The 19,901-nt window shown below is 38.2% G+C and overlaps 1 protein-coding gene across 1 annotated transcript in view; it reads right to left on the reverse strand.

Annotated features, from left to right (window-relative positions):
• Positions 1-357: 357 nt before the first annotated feature.
• Positions 358-19,901, reverse strand: part of LOC103119999 (transmembrane protease serine 11C-like) — a 72,007-nt gene continuing 52,463 nt past the window's right edge. The window contains exons 6-10 of the mRNA XM_007530348.1: positions 12,609-12,647; positions 8,957-9,128; positions 6,613-6,872; positions 4,971-5,113; positions 358-519 (exon numbers count right to left, since the gene is read on the reverse strand). Of these exons, the coding sequence (XP_007530410.1) occupies positions 358-519; positions 4,971-5,113; positions 6,613-6,872; positions 8,957-9,128; positions 12,609-12,647 (776 nt within the window). The remainder of the gene's footprint in view (positions 520-4,970; positions 5,114-6,612; positions 6,873-8,956; positions 9,129-12,608; positions 12,648-19,901) is intronic.

The following is a 19,901-nucleotide window of genomic DNA, read 5'->3' on the forward strand; positions in this document are numbered from 1 at the left end:
TCACAAAGAATTTTATTGCTATCACCTAGTATAAGACTTCCCAAGAGATCTAGATCTGTATAATCACCCAAGAAGACCCATTTAATCAATTTAATATCCCATATCTATTCTTAAAACTACCTTCAATGTGTGATATGGTAAAAGGGAAATTTGTTTATGTTGATCCATTACTGTCACTACACCCAGTCAAAGTCTAATACACAGTTTTCAGTAGTCCTAAAATCATGTTTGAATCTGCAACACTAAATGTGCATAAGGAGGGGGTAATTTTAAGTTAAAGATGGTTTTGAAATTACAAACAAATTTAATAAGTGTGTAATCTTCTGTAAGATTATGTAAGTATGTAAGATTTCTGTACTAGAGCCCTGTTTTAGACTTGATCCAATTTCGATAGTATGTCACCCGAGTGTAGACACCAGGCTTGTTTGGAAGAGCACATTCATCTCCCCAGCTTACAATACCAGCAAGAAACCAAGTGCCTTTCTGATCGGCACCAACCAGAGGCCCGCCAGAATCACCCTGGAGAGAAAAAGGACATATGCAATTACTATAACTTAAAAGCAAATAACATTTTCCTTTCCTCTTCTGTGTCAAAAAGAGGAAGATACAGAAAAAAACCTCTATCCATTTCAATACTAAATTTATTCTAGTCTGGAATACTTCTGTGGTCTATTATCACTTATTTAAATCAAAGATACCAGGATATCTTTTATATATGATGACTTAATTATGTATAAAAATTTTCAGCTCACTTACTACCCGAAAGAGATATTGAAAGAATAATTGTTTATTCAATCATTAGTAAATTGAAGAATTCTCTGATTATCTCCCCTCTTATTTTTAAGTGGTAGATTATTTATTTATTTTGGATAGAGAAAGAGAGAAATTGAGAGGGAAGGAGTAAGTATGGAGAGAGACTGAGATAGATAGACAGACAGACAGACCTATAGTACTGCTTCATCACTCGTGAAACCTCCTCCCTGCAGGTGGGGCCAGGGGCTTGAACCTGGGTCCTTGCTTAAAGTCAATGATCATCAGAGAAATGCAAATAAAGACAACACTGAGGTACCACTTTATACCTATGAGAATGTCATACATCAGAAAGGACAGAAAGACAAATGTTGGAGAAGATGTGGAGAAAAAGAGGTGCTTTTTCACTGCTGATGGGAGTGCAAAATGGTCCAACCACTGTGGAAAGCAATTTGGAGACTTAGTGGAACACAAGGAATAGACCTACTCTATGACCTAACAGTTCCTCTCCTGGGATTTACCCAAAGGAGACAGAAACACCTATCAGAAGACATCTGTGTATGCCTATGCTCAAAGGAGCACAGTTTTTAATTGCAAGAACCTGAAAGCAATCCAGATGTCCAACATCGGATAAGCAGTTAAAAAAAAAATTGTGGTAGGAGTTAGGTGATAGCACAGCAGGTTAAGTGCAGATGGCACAAAGCACAAGGACCAGAGTAAGGATCCTGGTTCTAGCCTCTGGCTCCCCACCTGCAGGGGAATCGCTTTGCAAGCAGTGAAGCAGGTCTACACGTGTCTATCTTTCTAAACCCCCCCCCCCCCGTCTTCCCTCCTCTCTCCATTTTTCTCTGTCCTGTCCAACAATGATGACATCAATAACAACAACAACAACAACTGTTGGGTAGTATGCCAGCTCCCCCTGGCTTCTGCTTAACCATATGCCTATATAGGGATTTATTGATCCCATTCAAAGCTTTGGTCTATTTACATAAATCACTTTTACATTTACATAAAGCACTCCCTCCAGGGCATTGGTGGTTCAGTGATAGGATTCTCGCCTGTTCTGCCCCCTCCTTGTCACACTCTGATTTTCACCAGTCACTTTTCTCTCCACCCTCTCTACATCACATCCTGTTTTCACCCTACTTGGAGAGTATAAAAACAGCTGCTCTTCTGATTAAAGACACTTGGAAATTGCTTTCTGGCTCTGAGAGTTCCAGAGTGTATCTCCTGCGAAGTTAGTGCGGCACGAGTTCCTGATCCCTCTCCCACGCAGCAGCCTAGATCGGCTCCAGTTGAGTTCTCTACAACCCAGAGAGCACTAGCTCGGGAAGAAGTACCCTCAGGCTATCCCGGCAAACAACAACAACAACAACAATAACTACAACAATAAAACAACAAGGGCAGCAAAAGGAAATAAATAAAAAAAACTGTAGTATATATACATCATGAAATACTACTCAGCTGTTAAAAATGATGATGTCTCCTTTGCATCCTCTTGGATGAAACTCAATGGCATCATGTTGAGTGAGATAAGTCAAGAAGAAGAACAGAATACCAAATGATATCACTTATTAGAGGAACTTAATAAAGTAGGGACAGGGAGGGAGAGGACAAAGTGAAACATGGACTGAACATGGTGTATTACACCAAAAGAAAGGACTCTGGGGAGGGAGGGAAAGGGTAATTAGGAAGAAAATTCTGGGAACCTATCACATAATGAAATTGTATACTTATGTCAATGATTGCGCTGTAAAGCATTAAACCCATATATATATATATCAATTAGAAAATAAATGAAAGGGCCTAGGTCACCAACTGGGTGGTACACCCAGTTGACCGCATTTACTATGTATAAGGCCCTCAGTTTGAGGCCCTGCTCCCCACTTGCAGGGGTGCACTTCATGATTAGTGAAGCAGGACTGCAGGTGTCTCTCTCTTTCTCAACCTCTCCCTTCCCTCTCAATTCCTTTCTGTCCTATGAAATAAAGTATAGGAAGGTTTTTTTTTTTTTTTTTAAAAAAGGGATAAACAGAGCCAGGAGCCATGGATTTGTAGTGTGAGCACTGGCACCAGTTGGTAACCCTAGTTGCAATTAAAAAGAGAAAGAAAGAAAGAAAGAAAGAAAGAAAGAAAGAAAGAAAGAAAGGCAGAAGATAGAAAAACAAGAAAGGATGTGAATTTATGATTATTTTCATATCTTTCTAGCTAGGAGGAGGAAATGTCACCTGATTGTGTAGGAGAAGTATAAGATGTTGAAGTGACTGAGGGTGATTAAGTGATTAAAGGCTGAAATAATGAAAGCATTGATTTCAACTATTTTATTATTATCTTTATTTATTTATTGCATAGAGAGTGTCAGAAATCAAGAGGGAACTTGGAAATAGAGGAAGAGAGGCAGAGCGAAACCTGCAGGGCTACTTCACCACTTGCAAAGCTTTCCCCCTGCAGATGGGGACTGGGGGCTTGAACTCAGGCCATAGTAACATGTGCGCTCAACCAGGTACACCACCACACAGCTCCTAAGCATGGGTTTTATAATGTATATGGTTAGAAGAGAGTCATGGAGACTGAGAAAGTTGAGAGAAATAAGTTTAAGCTTGTCATAAAATTAAAGAATAGGTTTTCTGGGGAGACAATTGAAAAGATGAAAATTATGTGATTAGAGATGACAATTATGTATTGCAAGCACTTCTTTGTGTGTCTTCTATCTCCTAGAGTGTAGGAGTAATGCCCTAATCACTTTTAACTTTCTTGCACCTAGTATAGGGTCTGACACATAATTAGTTGTCTATAAATAATCAGTGTATGAAGAAATGATAGCATAAATGAGGAGTCTTTCTGGATTTGTGACAGATTCTGCCTGTCTTGATAAGTACAGATACTTATTAGCTCCAGGACTGCTTATAAATTGTATCAGAGATATTTGATGTTAAGTGTTAGAAGAAGCAGCTTAGTATATCATTCTTAGTATAGTCTCTGAAGCTTAATTTCCTGGAGGTCAATCAGAGGCTAAGAGCACAGAACTTCCATTCTTCAGGCCCCAGGTTCAATCTTTTGTACCATATATGTTGACGTGGTACTCTATTCTGTTCCTTTTCTCTCTCCTCTCTCTTTCTGTCTCTCTCTCCCTCCCTCCTTCCTTCTCTTTTCCTTCCCTCCTGCTGCCTTGCCTACCTCAAAAATAAATAGATCTTAAGCAAACAAACAAACAAAAACTCAGTTCTGATCTGGCAAGACAGATCTAAGACCTAATAGTGTACTTGCTGTCTGGTTTAAGTCTGGCCCCCACTGTCCCGCGGGGGTGCTGTGATACCGTATTCTTTTTTCTCTGTCTTCCTCTCTATCTCTCTCTCTCTCTTCATCTGAAAAAGTTGAGCCAGAGTAGTGAAGTTCTGTTGATGTTAAAACAAACAAACAACAAACCCAACTCAGTTGTGTCACTAGGTACTTGTGTGAATTTAAACAAATTACTCCATGTTGATATTTTTGTCTCAGCCTTTTTGTCTGAGAAATAGTGTAAAATAATAAAAACATACATCACAAAATTGGAATGGCTTGAATAAATCGACATTAATAAAGAGTTTCAAACAGTGTTGGGGTTGTTATATTAACAGTTAAATAAATGAATATTTAAGTGTTGGGACTAGATTAAGAAAGCTCCATGCATGATTATTAGGTATGGTGCTGGGCCGGGTTGAATATCTCTCAGTGAAAGAGGATTAACCTAATGAAAGTCAGCAAAATTCTACTTTATCTCTATTGCTTATTCTCAGCTGAATCTCTTACTACTCCCACTCATAGTTTCCTCTGATAGCTTTTTTTTTTCCCACCAGTGTTGTCACTGGGGCTTAGTGCCTGCATGATGACCCCACTGTTCCCAGTAGCCTCTCTTTTTCTTTCTTTTCTGATAGAGACAGAGAGAAATGGACAGGCAGGGAGAAGGAGAGAGAAAGAGAGACACCTGCAGCACTGATCCACTGCTTGTTAAGCTTCCCTCTGCAGGTGGGGACCACAGGCTTGAATGTGGGTCCTTGCCCAATCCATGTCTTATTTCTTTTCATAAGATATATGAGATATCAGTATAATTTAAAATAGTTATTTTGACTATAAAACACACTTTAGTCCTTAAAGATTGTCAATAATTTAAGATAATTAGCCAATTAATTGGAAATTAGAAACCTAAAGAAAAAAACCCTCTGAATATAAAATAGATTTACCTGACAGGCATCCACATTTCCCTTCATGAACCCAGCACACAGCATTCCAGGTGTGATCACACCACCATATACCTGTTCACTGTTGCAGATTTTATTATCTATAATCTTTACTAATCCTTTTTGGAGGATATTTGGACTTGTTCCTAGAAGAAGAAAATGATAATGCATTTCCCCCCTAAATTCAACATTAGTCTCACTAGCTAAGTTACTGGCATTTTCCAAATTAATTGCATATTTCCCAAATTAATGTAAACATATGTATTTAATTTTTATTTGCCTCTCTTATAACAAACTTAATGTTATAAGTTCATCACACTGTTGTTAAAACTGACTATGTTTAGAAACATGTAGTGTGCACAGCCGTATGTGATGGGATTTTCTTTGTTCTGAATTGTTACGGAACTTTATTATATGTATACCTGAGAGAACAAAGCAGAAACTCACATTCTCGAGTGCACATTTTAAGATGATTTCTAGAGTTTCTGTATTATAGCTATGGATTTTGGAAGTAATTTTAAGTATTTTTTTCTTTTAATTTCAAATGCCCTTGTGGATATATTCATATACTAAACTTTACATAGTGAGTCACAGAAATACACATAAACAAGGAGACCTTGCTCAAGTATGCTTTATCATAGGAGCTTTCTCATAAACATCCCATAAAAAATGTCCTATCGGGGGCCGGATAGTGGTGCACCTGGATGAGTACACATGTTATAATGCAAGCCCCCAGTCTCCACCTACAGGGGGAAAGCCTTGAGTGGTGAAGCAGTGCCGCAGGTGTCTCTCTTTCTCTCTCCCTCTCTATCTACCCCATCCTCTCAATTTCTGGCTGTCTCTATCCAATAAATAAAGATAAAAAAATGTTCAATCCTTTATAGTGTCCATTTATCTTATGATATTTAATGCTGTGTAAGTAGAAACATGATTTCTAACCTGATTTTTATTTTTCATGGCAATTGTCTGTCTTTTCTAAGAATATAAATGTTGTCAGGGCAGGAGTAGCTGTCTACTTTATTTGTGAACAAAACTATCTATAACAACACTTGAAGCAAAGGAGACAGTCAAAGGAACATCTATTGCTTGAATAAATGAAGTGAAATAAATGTCTTATTCATATAATCAAAATTCAATAATTTTAATAAAACTGCCATTTAAGGGAAATTATGGTAAACAGTTGCATGAAACTATAATTTCCATATTAATATTATTGCATATAACTTTCAATCTACCATACATTATCCTATTCAGATGACCCAGAGAAAACATGTCTCACATTTAGTTGTGGCTATCATTATTTATTTTTAACTCCTAACACTCAAACCATGCACTGGAGGAAAATTAGACACTTGTCATTAGGGGGCAGGGGATATTTCCCCTGGAAATATCTGGAGAGTGTCCGGCTTTGCTATGTGAGCAACCCAGGTTCAAGTCCTGCCCCACTGCCCTGTGGTATCTCCCCTCCTCCAAAAATCTCTCTCTCTCTCTTTGTCTGAATAAATGAGTCTGGACCAATGAAGCTCAGGCAATGACCAACAACAACAGAAAGAGATAGATAGATAGATAGATAGATAGATAGATAGATAGATAGAGAGAGGTAGGAGGAAAGAGAGAAGAAGAAAGAATCTAAAAAGTAACTTACCGTCAGACTTTAATGTTCCCCATCCAGTGACCACCACATCTGAATTGGGTGGGAATTTAAAAGAAGCTTCTGGAAGACATACTCTTCGGATGTTGCTGGTATATAATACCGGTGAAGACAGATGTACAACAGCAATGTCATCATCATGTGCGGCATAATGGTAGTTTTCATGGATTATAATTTTATTGATATGTTGTTGTACATGCGGATCACTTAGAAGAAGCCCAAAACTGACTTTCCATTCTCTAGGATTCTTTGAACTAAAGGAAGTAGATTAATTTATTAAGAATCCTGCATATTAGAGTGATATAAATTAATCTCTTATACTTAAAGAATCAGGTGTGTTTGAATGTCTATGTTTACAAGCATACAAAATCTTCATGATATGTAGAAGGAAAAATATAAATGATAATGTGAATATATTTTGTCTAACTCAATAAGCTATGTTTAAAAAGAGAACTTGTGGAGAATAGAGAAAGTAAATAAACATCACAAACATCTAACCCTTTACATTCCAGTCAGAGTGAAAGGTAACAAAGGAAGAAGGCTTAAAGGATGGAGGGGTTCAGTGGAGTGTGCTGAAGGGAAATTGGTATTTCGGTGGTAGCAGTGATGTGTTAACAAATATTTTAAAGAAGTATAAAATCATACCCTTCAGGGATGGACAGTGGCACACCCAATAGTGAATTATCTTAGCAAATGCAAGGGCCCTGGTTCCGACATGTAGGGAGAAAGCTTCACTAAGCAGTGTTGCAGGTGTCTCTTTCTCTCTTCTTCCTCTTTCTCCCTTCCCTCTCTAATTCTCTCTATAAAAAATATAAATAATTCAAAAAATTGGACCCCTAAATCACAAAATCTTGTAAGCTAGTGTTTCCCCAATAAAATAATTAAAGAAGGTAACCCATGAAAACTTGATTTTCCCATTGGTTTGCCTCAAAAGTCTTAAAGAAATCTGTAAGGGTAGATATGGCAACATAAGGTAGAAGATTAAATAAAATGTGGGGAAGAGTAGTCCAGGAGGTGGCGCAACAGATAAAGTGTTGGGCTCTCAATCATGAGGTTCAGTTAGACCCCTAGCGGTTACATCTGCCAGAATGATGTCTGGTTTTCTTTCTCTCCTCTTATCTCTGCCTTAAACAAACAAACAAACAAACCAAGTGAGAAAGAATATGGGGTAGAGTGAGTTTACAAAAATTAAAGAAATAGTCTAAGGTTGGGTAGATAGCATAATGGTTATGCAAAAGGTTTTCATGCCTAAAGCTTCAAGGTCCCAGGGTTAATACTCACCACCACCACATGCCAGAGCTGAGCAGTGCTCTGGTAAAAACAAACAACAACAACAACAAAAACCTAGTCTAAATTTTCTTCTTCAATCGTTAAAAATGAAAATAGGTCTATCTACTTATCTCTTTGGATTTATACCATTGTGCTCATTGAAAATTTGTGTGTTGAACACTGAAAAAATTACTAAAATGTTTTCAGACCAAATTTAAGAGGAATTTTGCTTTAAACAAAAATCAGAAAGTTTTGAATAACAGCAACAAATTAACATAAAAACTATCAAAGATAGAGCAGAAAGCAAACTTCTGATGCAATAATAAATTCTTTAAAGAAACAATAATTTCAAATAGTGCTATAACAGGCAAAAGGATAATGCCAGATGAATTCAAATACTTATGACTTAGTAAAACAAATATGATAATGATGAGAAACAAAATAGCCATGCTAAACTGGGGTTTATCATTTCTTTATAAAATTCAAGTGACACAAGATTAGTGATTCCCAACGACGTATTATTTAGCTCTCCAGAAGATATTTGGTAACAGAGGCATTTTTGGTTGTTAATAGTAAGGGGAAGGGTGGTATTGACATTCAGTGGATAGAGTTCAAGGATGCTACTAAATATCCAATAACACACAGGATAGCCGCCTACAAGAAGTGATTATTTGATCCCAACTGTCAGTCGACCTTGACAAACCTTGCACTATTTTGAATGTATTTGTAACTTTACTGATAATTCATAGAGTGGTTTAGTACTATGCCTAACAATATTGACCAATTGGAGGCATAACTATGTGGTCTTGTTTTTTTAAATTTCAATTTTTTTTTTTTTAGATTTCATTTCTTTATTAATGAGAAAGATAGGAGGTGAGAACAAAAGAACCAGACATCACTCTGGTACATGTGCTTGCCAGGGATTGAATTTGGAACCTCATGCTTGAAAGTCCAATGCTTTATCCACTGTGCCACCTCCTGGACTACTGTGGTCTATTTTCTAAAAGATGTATATATGAAATTTGCGCACTTGAATAACTACAAAGTCTTTATGTGAACCAGTACTTACTTTGCAAAACAATGAGCAGCAGTGACAAGCCAGCTATTACTAATCAGAGTGGCTCCACATCGGTGGATACTATTCAGTTGAAGGCTAGCTTGCCAGGGCCATTCCCCTTCCTGAGCATTGACACCACCTGCTATTTTGTTGCCAGAGGGAGTTATTGTGCGTTGTCCACAACCTGCTCAAAATAGAGTTCATTAGCATATAGTGATACTGATATTGCATATGCATGAATTGGTATGGCAAACAAATTCCCCACAGTATATATTAACTGTGAACTAGGGAAAAAAGCTCAGTCTTGGAGAATTCAGAACTGAGTTTCTTCTTCCTTCTTTCCTTCCTTCTTTTTTTTCTCGTAGTGCTGGAAACTGAATTTGGTGCCTTAGGTATGAGAGTCTATGCTCTCCCCCCAGTCTCTGACTTACTTCTGATACCAGATTTCCTGAGAAATTTTCAGAGAATTCATTCTGAGTATGTGGATACCCTCCTCCCCATCCTCATCACTCACATGTCTGCATTGTCTTGCTATGACTTAGTGGGAAAGGGTTAGTGGAATTAAATCTTTGAATTTGGAAGATAGTAATTGTAATCAGTCACTAATCACATAGAGATGCATGAATGGTTCTGAACTTTCTGAGTAGCCATTTAGAGAGATGATTTCTATAAAATAGTCATAGGGAAGCGTGGATAAATGTGAATATGATATTGATAAGAGACAGAGTGGACAAAAATGTGTTCACTCAAGTTGCAAGGTAGAATACCTGGGTAAAAGTTATAGCATGTGAAGACAGACTTTTCTAAAATCACAACTCGATAAATCATCACTGTGCTTTAGAGAAATAATATAGTACTCAGAGTAAGTACTATATTAGTCAAATCTGCAGTAATAATGCCACTCCACTATAATTCTGTCTGATATTTTCTGAGTCTCTTGATCATCTCTTATGCCAAGTAAAATACTAAACTTGTCCTTTAACAGTTGATGGGTACCGTTTACTAGGTGTTGCCAATATCACCAATAAATAGTTTTAACTTTTGTACTATTTTTATTTATTGGGTAGAGACAGCCAGAAATTGAGAAGGTAGGGGGAGAAAGGGAGAGAGAAAGAGACATACTTGCAGCACTGCTTCACCACTAACAAATCTCTCTCCTTGCAGGTGGGGCCCGGGGGCTCAAACCCAGCTCCTTTTGGATTGTAATGTGCGATCAACCAGGCGTGCCACCACCCGGCTGCATATCACCCTGTTTTTTAGACAGAAACAAATTTTTCTCTCTCTTCCTTTCTCTGTCTCTTATTTTATCTCTGATTCTACAGAATCTATTGTTAAGCAAACAAAATAACTTGTCATATAAAAGAAGCTCAGAAACATACAGGGATGAGGCTCAGTGCATAAGGCCTTGGGTTTAATTTCTTACCACATATAATTTTTTTTTTTTTAGTAAATGTGAAATGAAATCTACATTGGGTAATCCATGAGCTATCTTGAAATAAAAATGTCTTTTCTGTTATTGGTTATATTTCTATAATCAGTGCAGTGCTACTGATAAAGCCAATGCACCTCTCAGGAACAATTTTGTACATACTGCCTAGGAAAAATTTGGCTGTCAGAATTGATAAGGGAGGAGGCTACTGGCATCTAGTCCATAGGGATCAGGGGGTACTTCTAAAAAGCTTGTAATACAAATTAATTGTTCAGATAAAAATTATCTACCCTACCCCCAATATCAGTAATATTAAGGCAGAGAAACTGAATTAGAGAAGAATAAATGAAAACATTTAAAAAGAGAAAAAGTTAGACAGTCGCTTTACAGAGAGGTTGTTTATTATATGTGTTAATTTTTTTTTTTTTAACAGATTTATTTTGAGAAGTGGAAAGGCATTAGAAGCACCAGAGAAGGTCATGTAGGTTTTTCTTTCTAAGCACTTCACTAGACCTTTGAAGTCTTCACATTTGTCTACTGCTTCTGATTCTACATTGCTCTCTTGATGCAGTTCAAATCTGTTTGTTAAGACACTTTTATAAAGATCACAAATGAAGCAGAACCTTAGGGATGGCTATTTTTGAATGCATTCTTACACTGACTCACTGAATGTAACTCCATTTTCTTTTCCTCTTTCCTTCTACTCCTTTATCATGGAGCTACAGAGGATAAAACAAATAATCCAGAACCCCGAGTTACAATGGCTCCTCCCCTATTGTTCTTTCTGTATGAACAACTCCTAGAGGAAGTTGGCTTTTACTCAACTTCCTTGAGAGGAATATAAAAGCAAAGATGCTTCTCTGTGAGTTAGGAAAACCTCGCTGTGTGACACTACTTCCCTGTTTCTGTTCTTACTCAGAATTTTAATCTATGCGTCAGCATCCATTAGGAGTTTTCATTTACTCACATTGTTGTGTTAAACTCTCAGCTGCCATCTCTGCAGTGTTACCTTTTTATTACCTCTGCTGAGATCTCATGTAGTTTCTTTATTGAAACAACTTATATAGTGCATCATAAAAATTTAAGGAACATAATGAAGATTCACTAGATAATAATTTCAGAAGTATTAGAAAATCTACCAAGTCTTCTACCCTGTACCTGTAACTTCACTTCAACACAGTTTGTCACATACCAAAACTATGTTCTTCAGATTTATTTGTTTTTTTCATAATTACCACTTCCTTCTTCCCTCTTATTTAAAATACAGTCAAAATCTCAGGTAGGTCCTGTCAAATTCAGGACATTGTTTTTGTCTAGTATTATAATCAAGAGATAGTCAGATTGGCTGCTCTCTTACTACTGCCTTTTAATATATTTTATAACCTCTTCTTTACCTATCTGATAAATTTCTAATTTTTGGATTATGAAAATGTCAGTACCAATGTTTTTAGCTGGAATATGTGACTTTTAAGATATACTATGAGATTTCTTGAGAATTGCTCACAGAGAGCTTTGTCCTTAGAATCTGTCCATTACTCAGAAATAACTATGCTATGACAACCAGGGTGGGTGTCATCTGACCTTGAAGTAACATTGCTATAATCCAGCTGTCACAGTCAGTATTAGTTCCCAGTAAGATCAGTGATCCTGACTGATTTCACTGATTTCTCTCTACCCCCCTCCCCCCAGTCCCTTCAGGATCTAGGAATCTTCTTCTTCTTCTTTTTTTTTTCAATATTTATTTATTTATTTATTTATTTATTCCCTCTTGTTGACCTTGTTGTTTTATTATTGTAGTTATTATTGTTGTCGTTGTTGGATAGGACAGAGAGAAATGGAGAGAGGAGGGGGAAGACAGAGAGGGGGAGAGAAAGATAGACACCTGCAGACCTGCCTCACCGCTTCTGAAACGATGCCCCTGCAGGTGGGGAGCCGGGGGCTTGAACCGGGAACCTTACAACGGTCCTTGCGCTTTGTACCACCTGCACCACCTGCGCTATTTGCGCTTAACCCGCGTTACCGCCCGACTCCCGAGAATCTTCATTTTAATCTGCGGTATCAGTCACTTTAAGGCCCACTATAGTCATCTTTATGCAACCTTTTCAAAGTCTCTGCTATGCAATTATGAGCTATACAATGACTCTCAAGCAGAATCTCTCTAGCTATGTAAGGAATCAAGTTTCACTGGAAAATAATCCCCTCCAAAAAAAAGAAAACTGTTTATCTTGAACTTACAGGTATTGAGAAGATTTTCTGCTATTGGCATTTCGATATCTAAAAGTCAAAGGGAAAGATAATAAGAATACATTTCTGAAAGTACTTTATTTTAATACTAATGATTTTTTTGTATAATGGTTATTTCTTTAAAATACAGGCTAGAGACATAATCATATTTTAATCTTGACTATGCAATTTCTGTGATGCTTGATTAGCATAGAGAATAATAAAATCTTAGCACAGTGATTCATGTTTCTGTTTCTAAAAAAGACTTTTAACGTTCTCATTATAAATTATTTGGGGCGGTAGTGCAGAAGGTTAAGCGCATGTAGTGCCAAGTGCAAGGACCCGCAAGGATCTGGGAGCCGCATAAGGATTCGGGTTCCAGCTCCCGGCTCCCCACCTGCAGGGTGGGGGATGTCGCTTTACAGGCAGTGAAACAGGTCTGCAGGTGTCTATCTTTCTCTCCTCCTCTCTGTCTTCTCCTCCTCTCTCCATTTCTCTCTGTCCTATCTAACAATGATGACATCAGTAACAACAACAATAATGACTACAACAACAATAAAAAAACAAGGACAACAAAAGGGAAAATAAATAAATAAATATTAGAAAATAAATAAAAATAAATAATTTGAAAAAAGGTGTCTGGGTCCTCCAAATTATTGAAATATATAAACAATTATGACCTTTTACCATATCTTGACTCTAGATCTCTAGATAACACCGTATTTGGTACTTTCTGTATATCAGTTTAAATACACGTAGTTCATTTCTTATTACAGTTACACTGGTAATCACATCCATGTAGCCTTAGATCCACTTTACTCTGGAGTAACTTCACAAATGTCTTTCTCAAGTCAGTACCTAAGAGTTCTCAATTTTTGTCAGATGAAACCCTGTGGACCATCCTAGGTGAACAACAGAGAAGTGAGCTCATGTCATTGGGGGTCACTGTAAAATAATGAAAGCATATGGACTAAAACTTTCTCCTATAAGTAATGGAGAGCACAAATGTGAAATATAATTCACAAAACACCAGGAGATGGAACTAGAGTTATCCTTACTAATGGCCAAGTCTACTCTCCATTTTTTTTTCCTACTCTTCACACTTTCTTAAATCAGCTACTGTTTTTCCAGATTTCTGAAGAACTGTTGCTTGGGAAATCAGAAATTTCAATACCATGTATCATATACTAGAATAAATAACATAAAAAACCAGTGCACACACATATTTTTATATATATTTAGTGCATTTTTTGGTGTCCAGTGGATTTTGCTTTATTTTTGTTCCTTTCAAAGTAGTAGCCTTTATGTGGTAAGTTTTGACTATTCAGGAAGTTCCATTAACATACCATTTCCACTTCCTACTAATTTTGGATTATTGCAGAAATTATGCCCAAACACAAAGCTTACATGGAAATTATGATGAAAAGAAAGTTTTATTACACTAGTGGGCAGGAGAACTGAATCTCTTCAGAAAGTTTCTCTACCCCTAACAAAGGAACAGCACAGGTTTAAATAGCATTTTTCAACATGGTTACATAATGGTTATATTTTCATTTCAAAGGAGCAAGACAAGATGAAAGAACTTTCACAGGAATGTGTCAAAATCAATGTATTATTTAGACACAAAGTAACTAGGCAAAGGAGCATGGAACTTATCTTGGTGGGAATTGCCCTCCCCCTGGTGCCTACCTTCTTTTTTTTTTTTTTTTCCTCCAGGGTTATTGCTGGGCTCGGTGCCTGCACCATGAATCCACCGCTCCTGGAGGCGATTTTTCCCCCTTTTTGTTGCCCTAGTTGTTGCAGCCTCATTGCGGTTATTATTGCCATTGTTGACGTTGCTTTGTTGTTGGATAGGACAGAGAGAAATGGAGAGAGGAGGGGAAGACAGAGAAAGAGGGGGGGGAGAAAGATAGACACCTGCAGACCTGCTTCACCGCCTGTGAAGCCACTCCCCTGCAGGTGGGGAGCCGGGAGCTCGAACCCGGATCCTTACGCGGGTCCCTGCGCTTTGCGCCACGTGCGCTTAACCCACTGCGCCACCGCCCGACCCCCGGTGCCTATTTTCTTAACAGCTCTTAGTCTCAAAGGATGCCTCCCGGTGTTGTTCTGTTCAGACAGTGGGGGTGGAGGGGCAGCAGCAGTTGCCCAATTTGTCATCAAATGGAAATATGAGTGCAGGTTATATTAAGGAATTATGCATCCATTTTCTCTTCAGGATCAATGTTGGAGGCAGACGTCAATATTATTTACTTATTCCTAGACATTTAAGAGCTTACAAGATGAGATTTACCCCCAGAAAATTTCACTGTGGGCCTCATGTCCTTGAAGAATTTCTACTTTTTAAAATATTTCTTTTTGGGAGTCGGGCAGTAGCGCAGTGGGTTAAGTACATGTGGCGCGAAGCGCAAACACCAGCATAAGGATCCCAGTTTGAGCCTCCTGGCTCCCCACCTGCAGGGGAGTTGCTTCACAAGCGGTGAAGCAGGTCTGCAGGTGTCTATCTTTCTCTCCCCCCTCTATCTTCCACTCCTCTCTCCATTTCTCTCTGTCCAGAAAAAACATTCTTTTTATTATCTTTATTTACTTACTAGATAGAGAGCCAGAAATCTAGAGGGTAGGGGGAGAGAGAGAGAAATAGAGATAGAGATGATTGAAATAGAGATAGAGATATATAGATAGATAGACAGACAGATAGATATATAGAGAGGGAGAGAGACCTGCAGCATTGCTACATCACTTGCAAAGCATTGCCCCTGCAGGTGAGGACTGAAGACTAGTCCCTTGCACATTATAACATGTGCACTCAACCAGGTGTACCATCACTTGCCCCCCTCAAGAATTTCTACATAGAAAAATTATCTTTAAGGCATACTGGGAGTGTGGACTGACCAGTCAATGCCCATGTTCAGCGGGGAAGCAATTACAGAAGCCAGACCTTCTACCTTCTGCAACCCACAATGATCCTGGGTCCATGCTTCCAGAGGGATAGAGAATGGGAAAGCTATCAGGGGAGGGGGTGGGATATGGAGATTGGGTGGTGGGAATTGTGTGGAATTGTACCCCTCCTACCCTATGGTTTTGTTAACTAATCCTTTCTTAAATAAAAAATAAATAAATAAATAAAAAAGAAAAAGAGCTAAAAAAAATCTCTTTAAAGATTTTTTTAAAGAGATTTAAAGAAACCACAAGTTGCTCTATAAATTTAATGGCCAACTCCTCATGGAGCTTCCACACTACGATCATCATCTCTGGCATTATGCTATTCCACTGCAGAATACTGTGCCCCAGTATGGTTCCGTAGCCCCCATGTCCACTTGGTCGATTCCGAATTATATTCCTCCATGAGGATAATTTCTGGAACCATCCGTTCCACCCTGGTTCCATGGCTGCCAGTTCTTAGCAACATCGCCCCGCCAGATATTCGTCGGGATGCGGCATCATCTAAATTCATTTCCCACGTCTACTCTCGACCGGACCTGCCAATATACTCGGATATCTCCGCCCACCCTGTCATCCAATCTGGTCCCCTACACCTACACTGAACCTTTCTGTTCCAGACTCTTAGAAACAGAGTTGGCAGTCAGCTGAGGTAAAGAACAAACACCTCATCACAGACCCCTGCAAGCGTCAACCCGGCTTTGACCTAGCATGTTATGATTGGGCCCTCCTCAATCGCTATCGAACAGGCCATGGCCGGTGCGCCGCTATGTTCCATCGCTGGGGAGCCAGAGATGACCCGAACTGCCCCTGCGGCTACAGACAGACTATGACCCACATAGTCAATGACTGCCACCTCTCCAGATTCAAAGGAGGTCTCGAAACTTATATCAGGCTCAACCTGACGCTGTTGACTGGCTACGGAAGAAGGGCAAACGCTAGAAGAAGAAGAATGGATTTAAAAGGGATTTCTATAAATTGAAGAGGGAGTATCCAGTTCTATATGCCAATTACAGCTACACATTTTTATATTAGGTTGCACAACAAATAAGGTGACAAAAGAATCCTTTTACCATAAAGGCAACCTGTGTGAATAGAAAGGCAGAACAGCTTAACAGTCTGATGGCATGAGTAGGTAGGAGCCACACCCATATTAAGTAGAAAGGTGGGACATTTCTTTCTACTCTTCAGAGCTGCCTTCCAGAAGTCAACTTCTGATTGACTTCATACATTTGAGCTTTGTGTGGTTGGTAAAACATATCAAAGCATACAAAAAAGCCGGAAAATACTCAGATTCTCACAACTTGACTGAAAAAATTTAATTCCTTAGTAACTTATTATTTAGAAATCCTATTATGTTTACAAAACATCTTTCTTTGAGGTTTGTTTCTATTGGTGCATGACTTACTGAAGAAAAGAAATGTTTTTGACCTATAATTTACTTTTAGTAATTGTATTATTACAGAGCTTAATTAGTATCATTTGGGTAGGTGCAAGACAGACAAATGCAATGAATGGGACAGTGATTTCAGCAGTCACTCTTTTGAACTGAGTCACTGAGTGCTCTTTTCTTTTTAGTCTAGTGGCTCATACTCTAAGGCTGGAACTTTGTGGATTTAGTTCTGAATCAAGCAGTCAACTAAGACCTAAACTATCTTATATGCAATGCACCAAATTTAGAAAGGGACAAAAGGTAGTAGCATTGTCCTTGCCAAAATGATGAATTCATCAAAGAATAATAGGACAAAGCAGTTTTTTTGAAAAACTGCCCAACAAATATGTGTGGGTCTACAATGTACCAGGAATCAAATATTAAACATGGATCTTGATTGCAATGAACTTGGAGGATTATAAAGAGAGGTACAACTAAGTAGATAGCATTATCAGGTGATATGTGCTATGACTAATGAATGAATTAGAAGCTGCAGATGCCAAGAAACATCACTTAGCCTGTGTGTGTGTGCTGAGAGATAGCTCACCAGTAGGGCTTTTTTATTTCCATGTGTGCAGCCTAGGTTGAAGCTCCAGCATCACTTGGCAGGGTCATAGGACCAGGGGATGCTCTGATGATACGGAGTATCGTAACTACTGCCTACTACCAATGAAAACATTACCTTAGAAGTAGATGCAAGACACTGGCTCTGGGGTGGGTGGGGGTGGGAGGAGATGCCTCCTAATATAAAGTGAGGAAAAGAAATAAGAATAGTTGATGACAAATATTCTTTGGGGAAGGATTCTGATGATATGGAGTACGGATGGTAACTACTGCCTACTACCAATGAAAACATTACCCTGGAAGTAGGTGCAAGACACTGGCTGGCTCTGGGGTGGGCAGGGGTTGGGGGGAATCCCCCTAGTATAAATAAAGTGAGAAAAGAAGTAAGAATAGTTGATGACAAATATTCTTTGGGGAAGGATTCAAGAAACTATTTTACTGGACTAGCAAAAATAGCTCATTTGAATAGAGTGCTGCTTTATCCATTTGCACAGCCCAGCCCTGAGCCCAGTCCTTATTGCACTGAAGGAACTTAGTTGCTGTGGTTTCATTTTCCTTTCTCTCTGTCTCTTGTGTCGTTGTTACATCTGAAAAAAGTGGAAAAAAGAAAGATTATTTTACTGGGGGTAAAACAGACATAATTTACTCACTGTTGAAAGTCAAATAAAAAGATATTCTTTATATGGGCTTGGGGATCTGGAGTGTCATGAATTCATTATCATTATTTCCTATGTGCTGTCTTTCTAAAGTTGGAAGAAAGTCTATTGAATTTAGTGGTAAGAAGGAGGATATGACAATTTTTTAAAAGGAATGTTGTATTCCTTCAAAAAGTCTGAAATATAATATTATTGAAAAATAAGTTATATTCTATAAGTAATAATTTTTGCAGTAGCAGAGGGTAGTATTTATAATTAAACTTTACATAAATCATAGGTTTCACTTCTATTTAGGAAAAGTTATTATTCTACATGAGTACAAGAGGTAAGTCATCTGAATAATTTGATAAATTACTCAGATAATTTCTCTAGGGTTCTAGGACTGAAAAACATAGAGGAGGGGAACAGGAGATAACGCACCAGGTTAATTGCACATAATGAGAAACTCAAGGGCCCACTGAAGGATTACGGTTCCAGCCCCCCACCCCAGCTCCCCACCTGTAGGGGGGTCAATTCTCTTTCTCTCCCCTCTCTGTCTTCCCCTCCTCTCTCAAATTCTCTCAATCCCATCCAACAATAACAACAATGGGAAAAAAAAGATGGCCACCATGAGCAGTGGATTCACAGTGCAGGTATTGAACCTCAGCGATAACCCTGGAGGCAAAAAAAAAAAAAAAAAATCAAAACACAAAACAAACAACTAAAAACCATGGAGTTCAGCTACATTCATTCTTTTATAGAATGAATTTTATGAGATATCTAAAAAAATTATATGATAGATTTCTGAAACCTTTAAAACTGTGAATGCATATAGACTACTGAGCAAGGTAATTACTATCAAATTATTTTATGATGCAGAAATGTCTTTTTCTACCACACAGGTTCATTTATAGCAGTTTCACACACAGAGTAATGCTACACAGAGTAATGCTACACACAGCAAATGCTACTCTGCAGTGTCAATACAACTCATCTGCATTAAGATGAAAGAGAACAGAGAGCATAAATCTGGATGATGGTTGAAAAAATTCTGAAGCTTTCACACACAGACTTGTAGGTTTTGCTCAGTCACCTGACTACATATTTAAACTCTATACATATATTTCCTTTTTTGCATGTGCGTGTGCATGTGTGTGTGTTTCTGGTTAGCTTGAAAATTATTTCTGTGGGGTTACATTACATATTGTCATCTCTCCTAGTTATATAGGCTAACTTTCACAGTAAATATGTTTAATGTTTACCATTTTAACTCTGAAGATAAAATTAAAATAAACTTATTTTAATGATTTAAATCTTTAAATTTAATAAATAGACAGTTTTCTTTAGTTTCTTCCTTGCTGCCAGGACTTCCCTGGGACTCAGTATCCACACGATTCCACTGTTTTCAGGTAGAGAGATGCCTGAACATTGCTTCACCACTTGAAAAGCTTTTTGTGGCATTCCAATGAGGTGGGTGTAGACTCAACCCTGGGTCCTCATGCATTGTGTGTTTTACCAGGTGAGACATATATACCCCCACTCCTATGGTAGTACTTATTATTGTTTTGGAGGGTTAATTGTTTACAATATAGTTTTTAATACATAGGCACAACCTCTCACCTCCCCTTGATTGATATCTAGGTGACACAACAGGATCCCTATGTCCTTCAACCTATTCTTTTCCCTCTTTTCCCAGAGTCCTTTGCTTTGGTGCAATATGTCACACCCAGTTCAAGT

Source organism: Erinaceus europaeus, chromosome 3 (assembly GCF_950295315.1).
Source record: "Erinaceus europaeus chromosome 3, mEriEur2.1, whole genome shotgun sequence".
NCBI lineage: Eukaryota > Metazoa > Chordata > Mammalia > Eulipotyphla > Erinaceidae > Erinaceus > Erinaceus europaeus.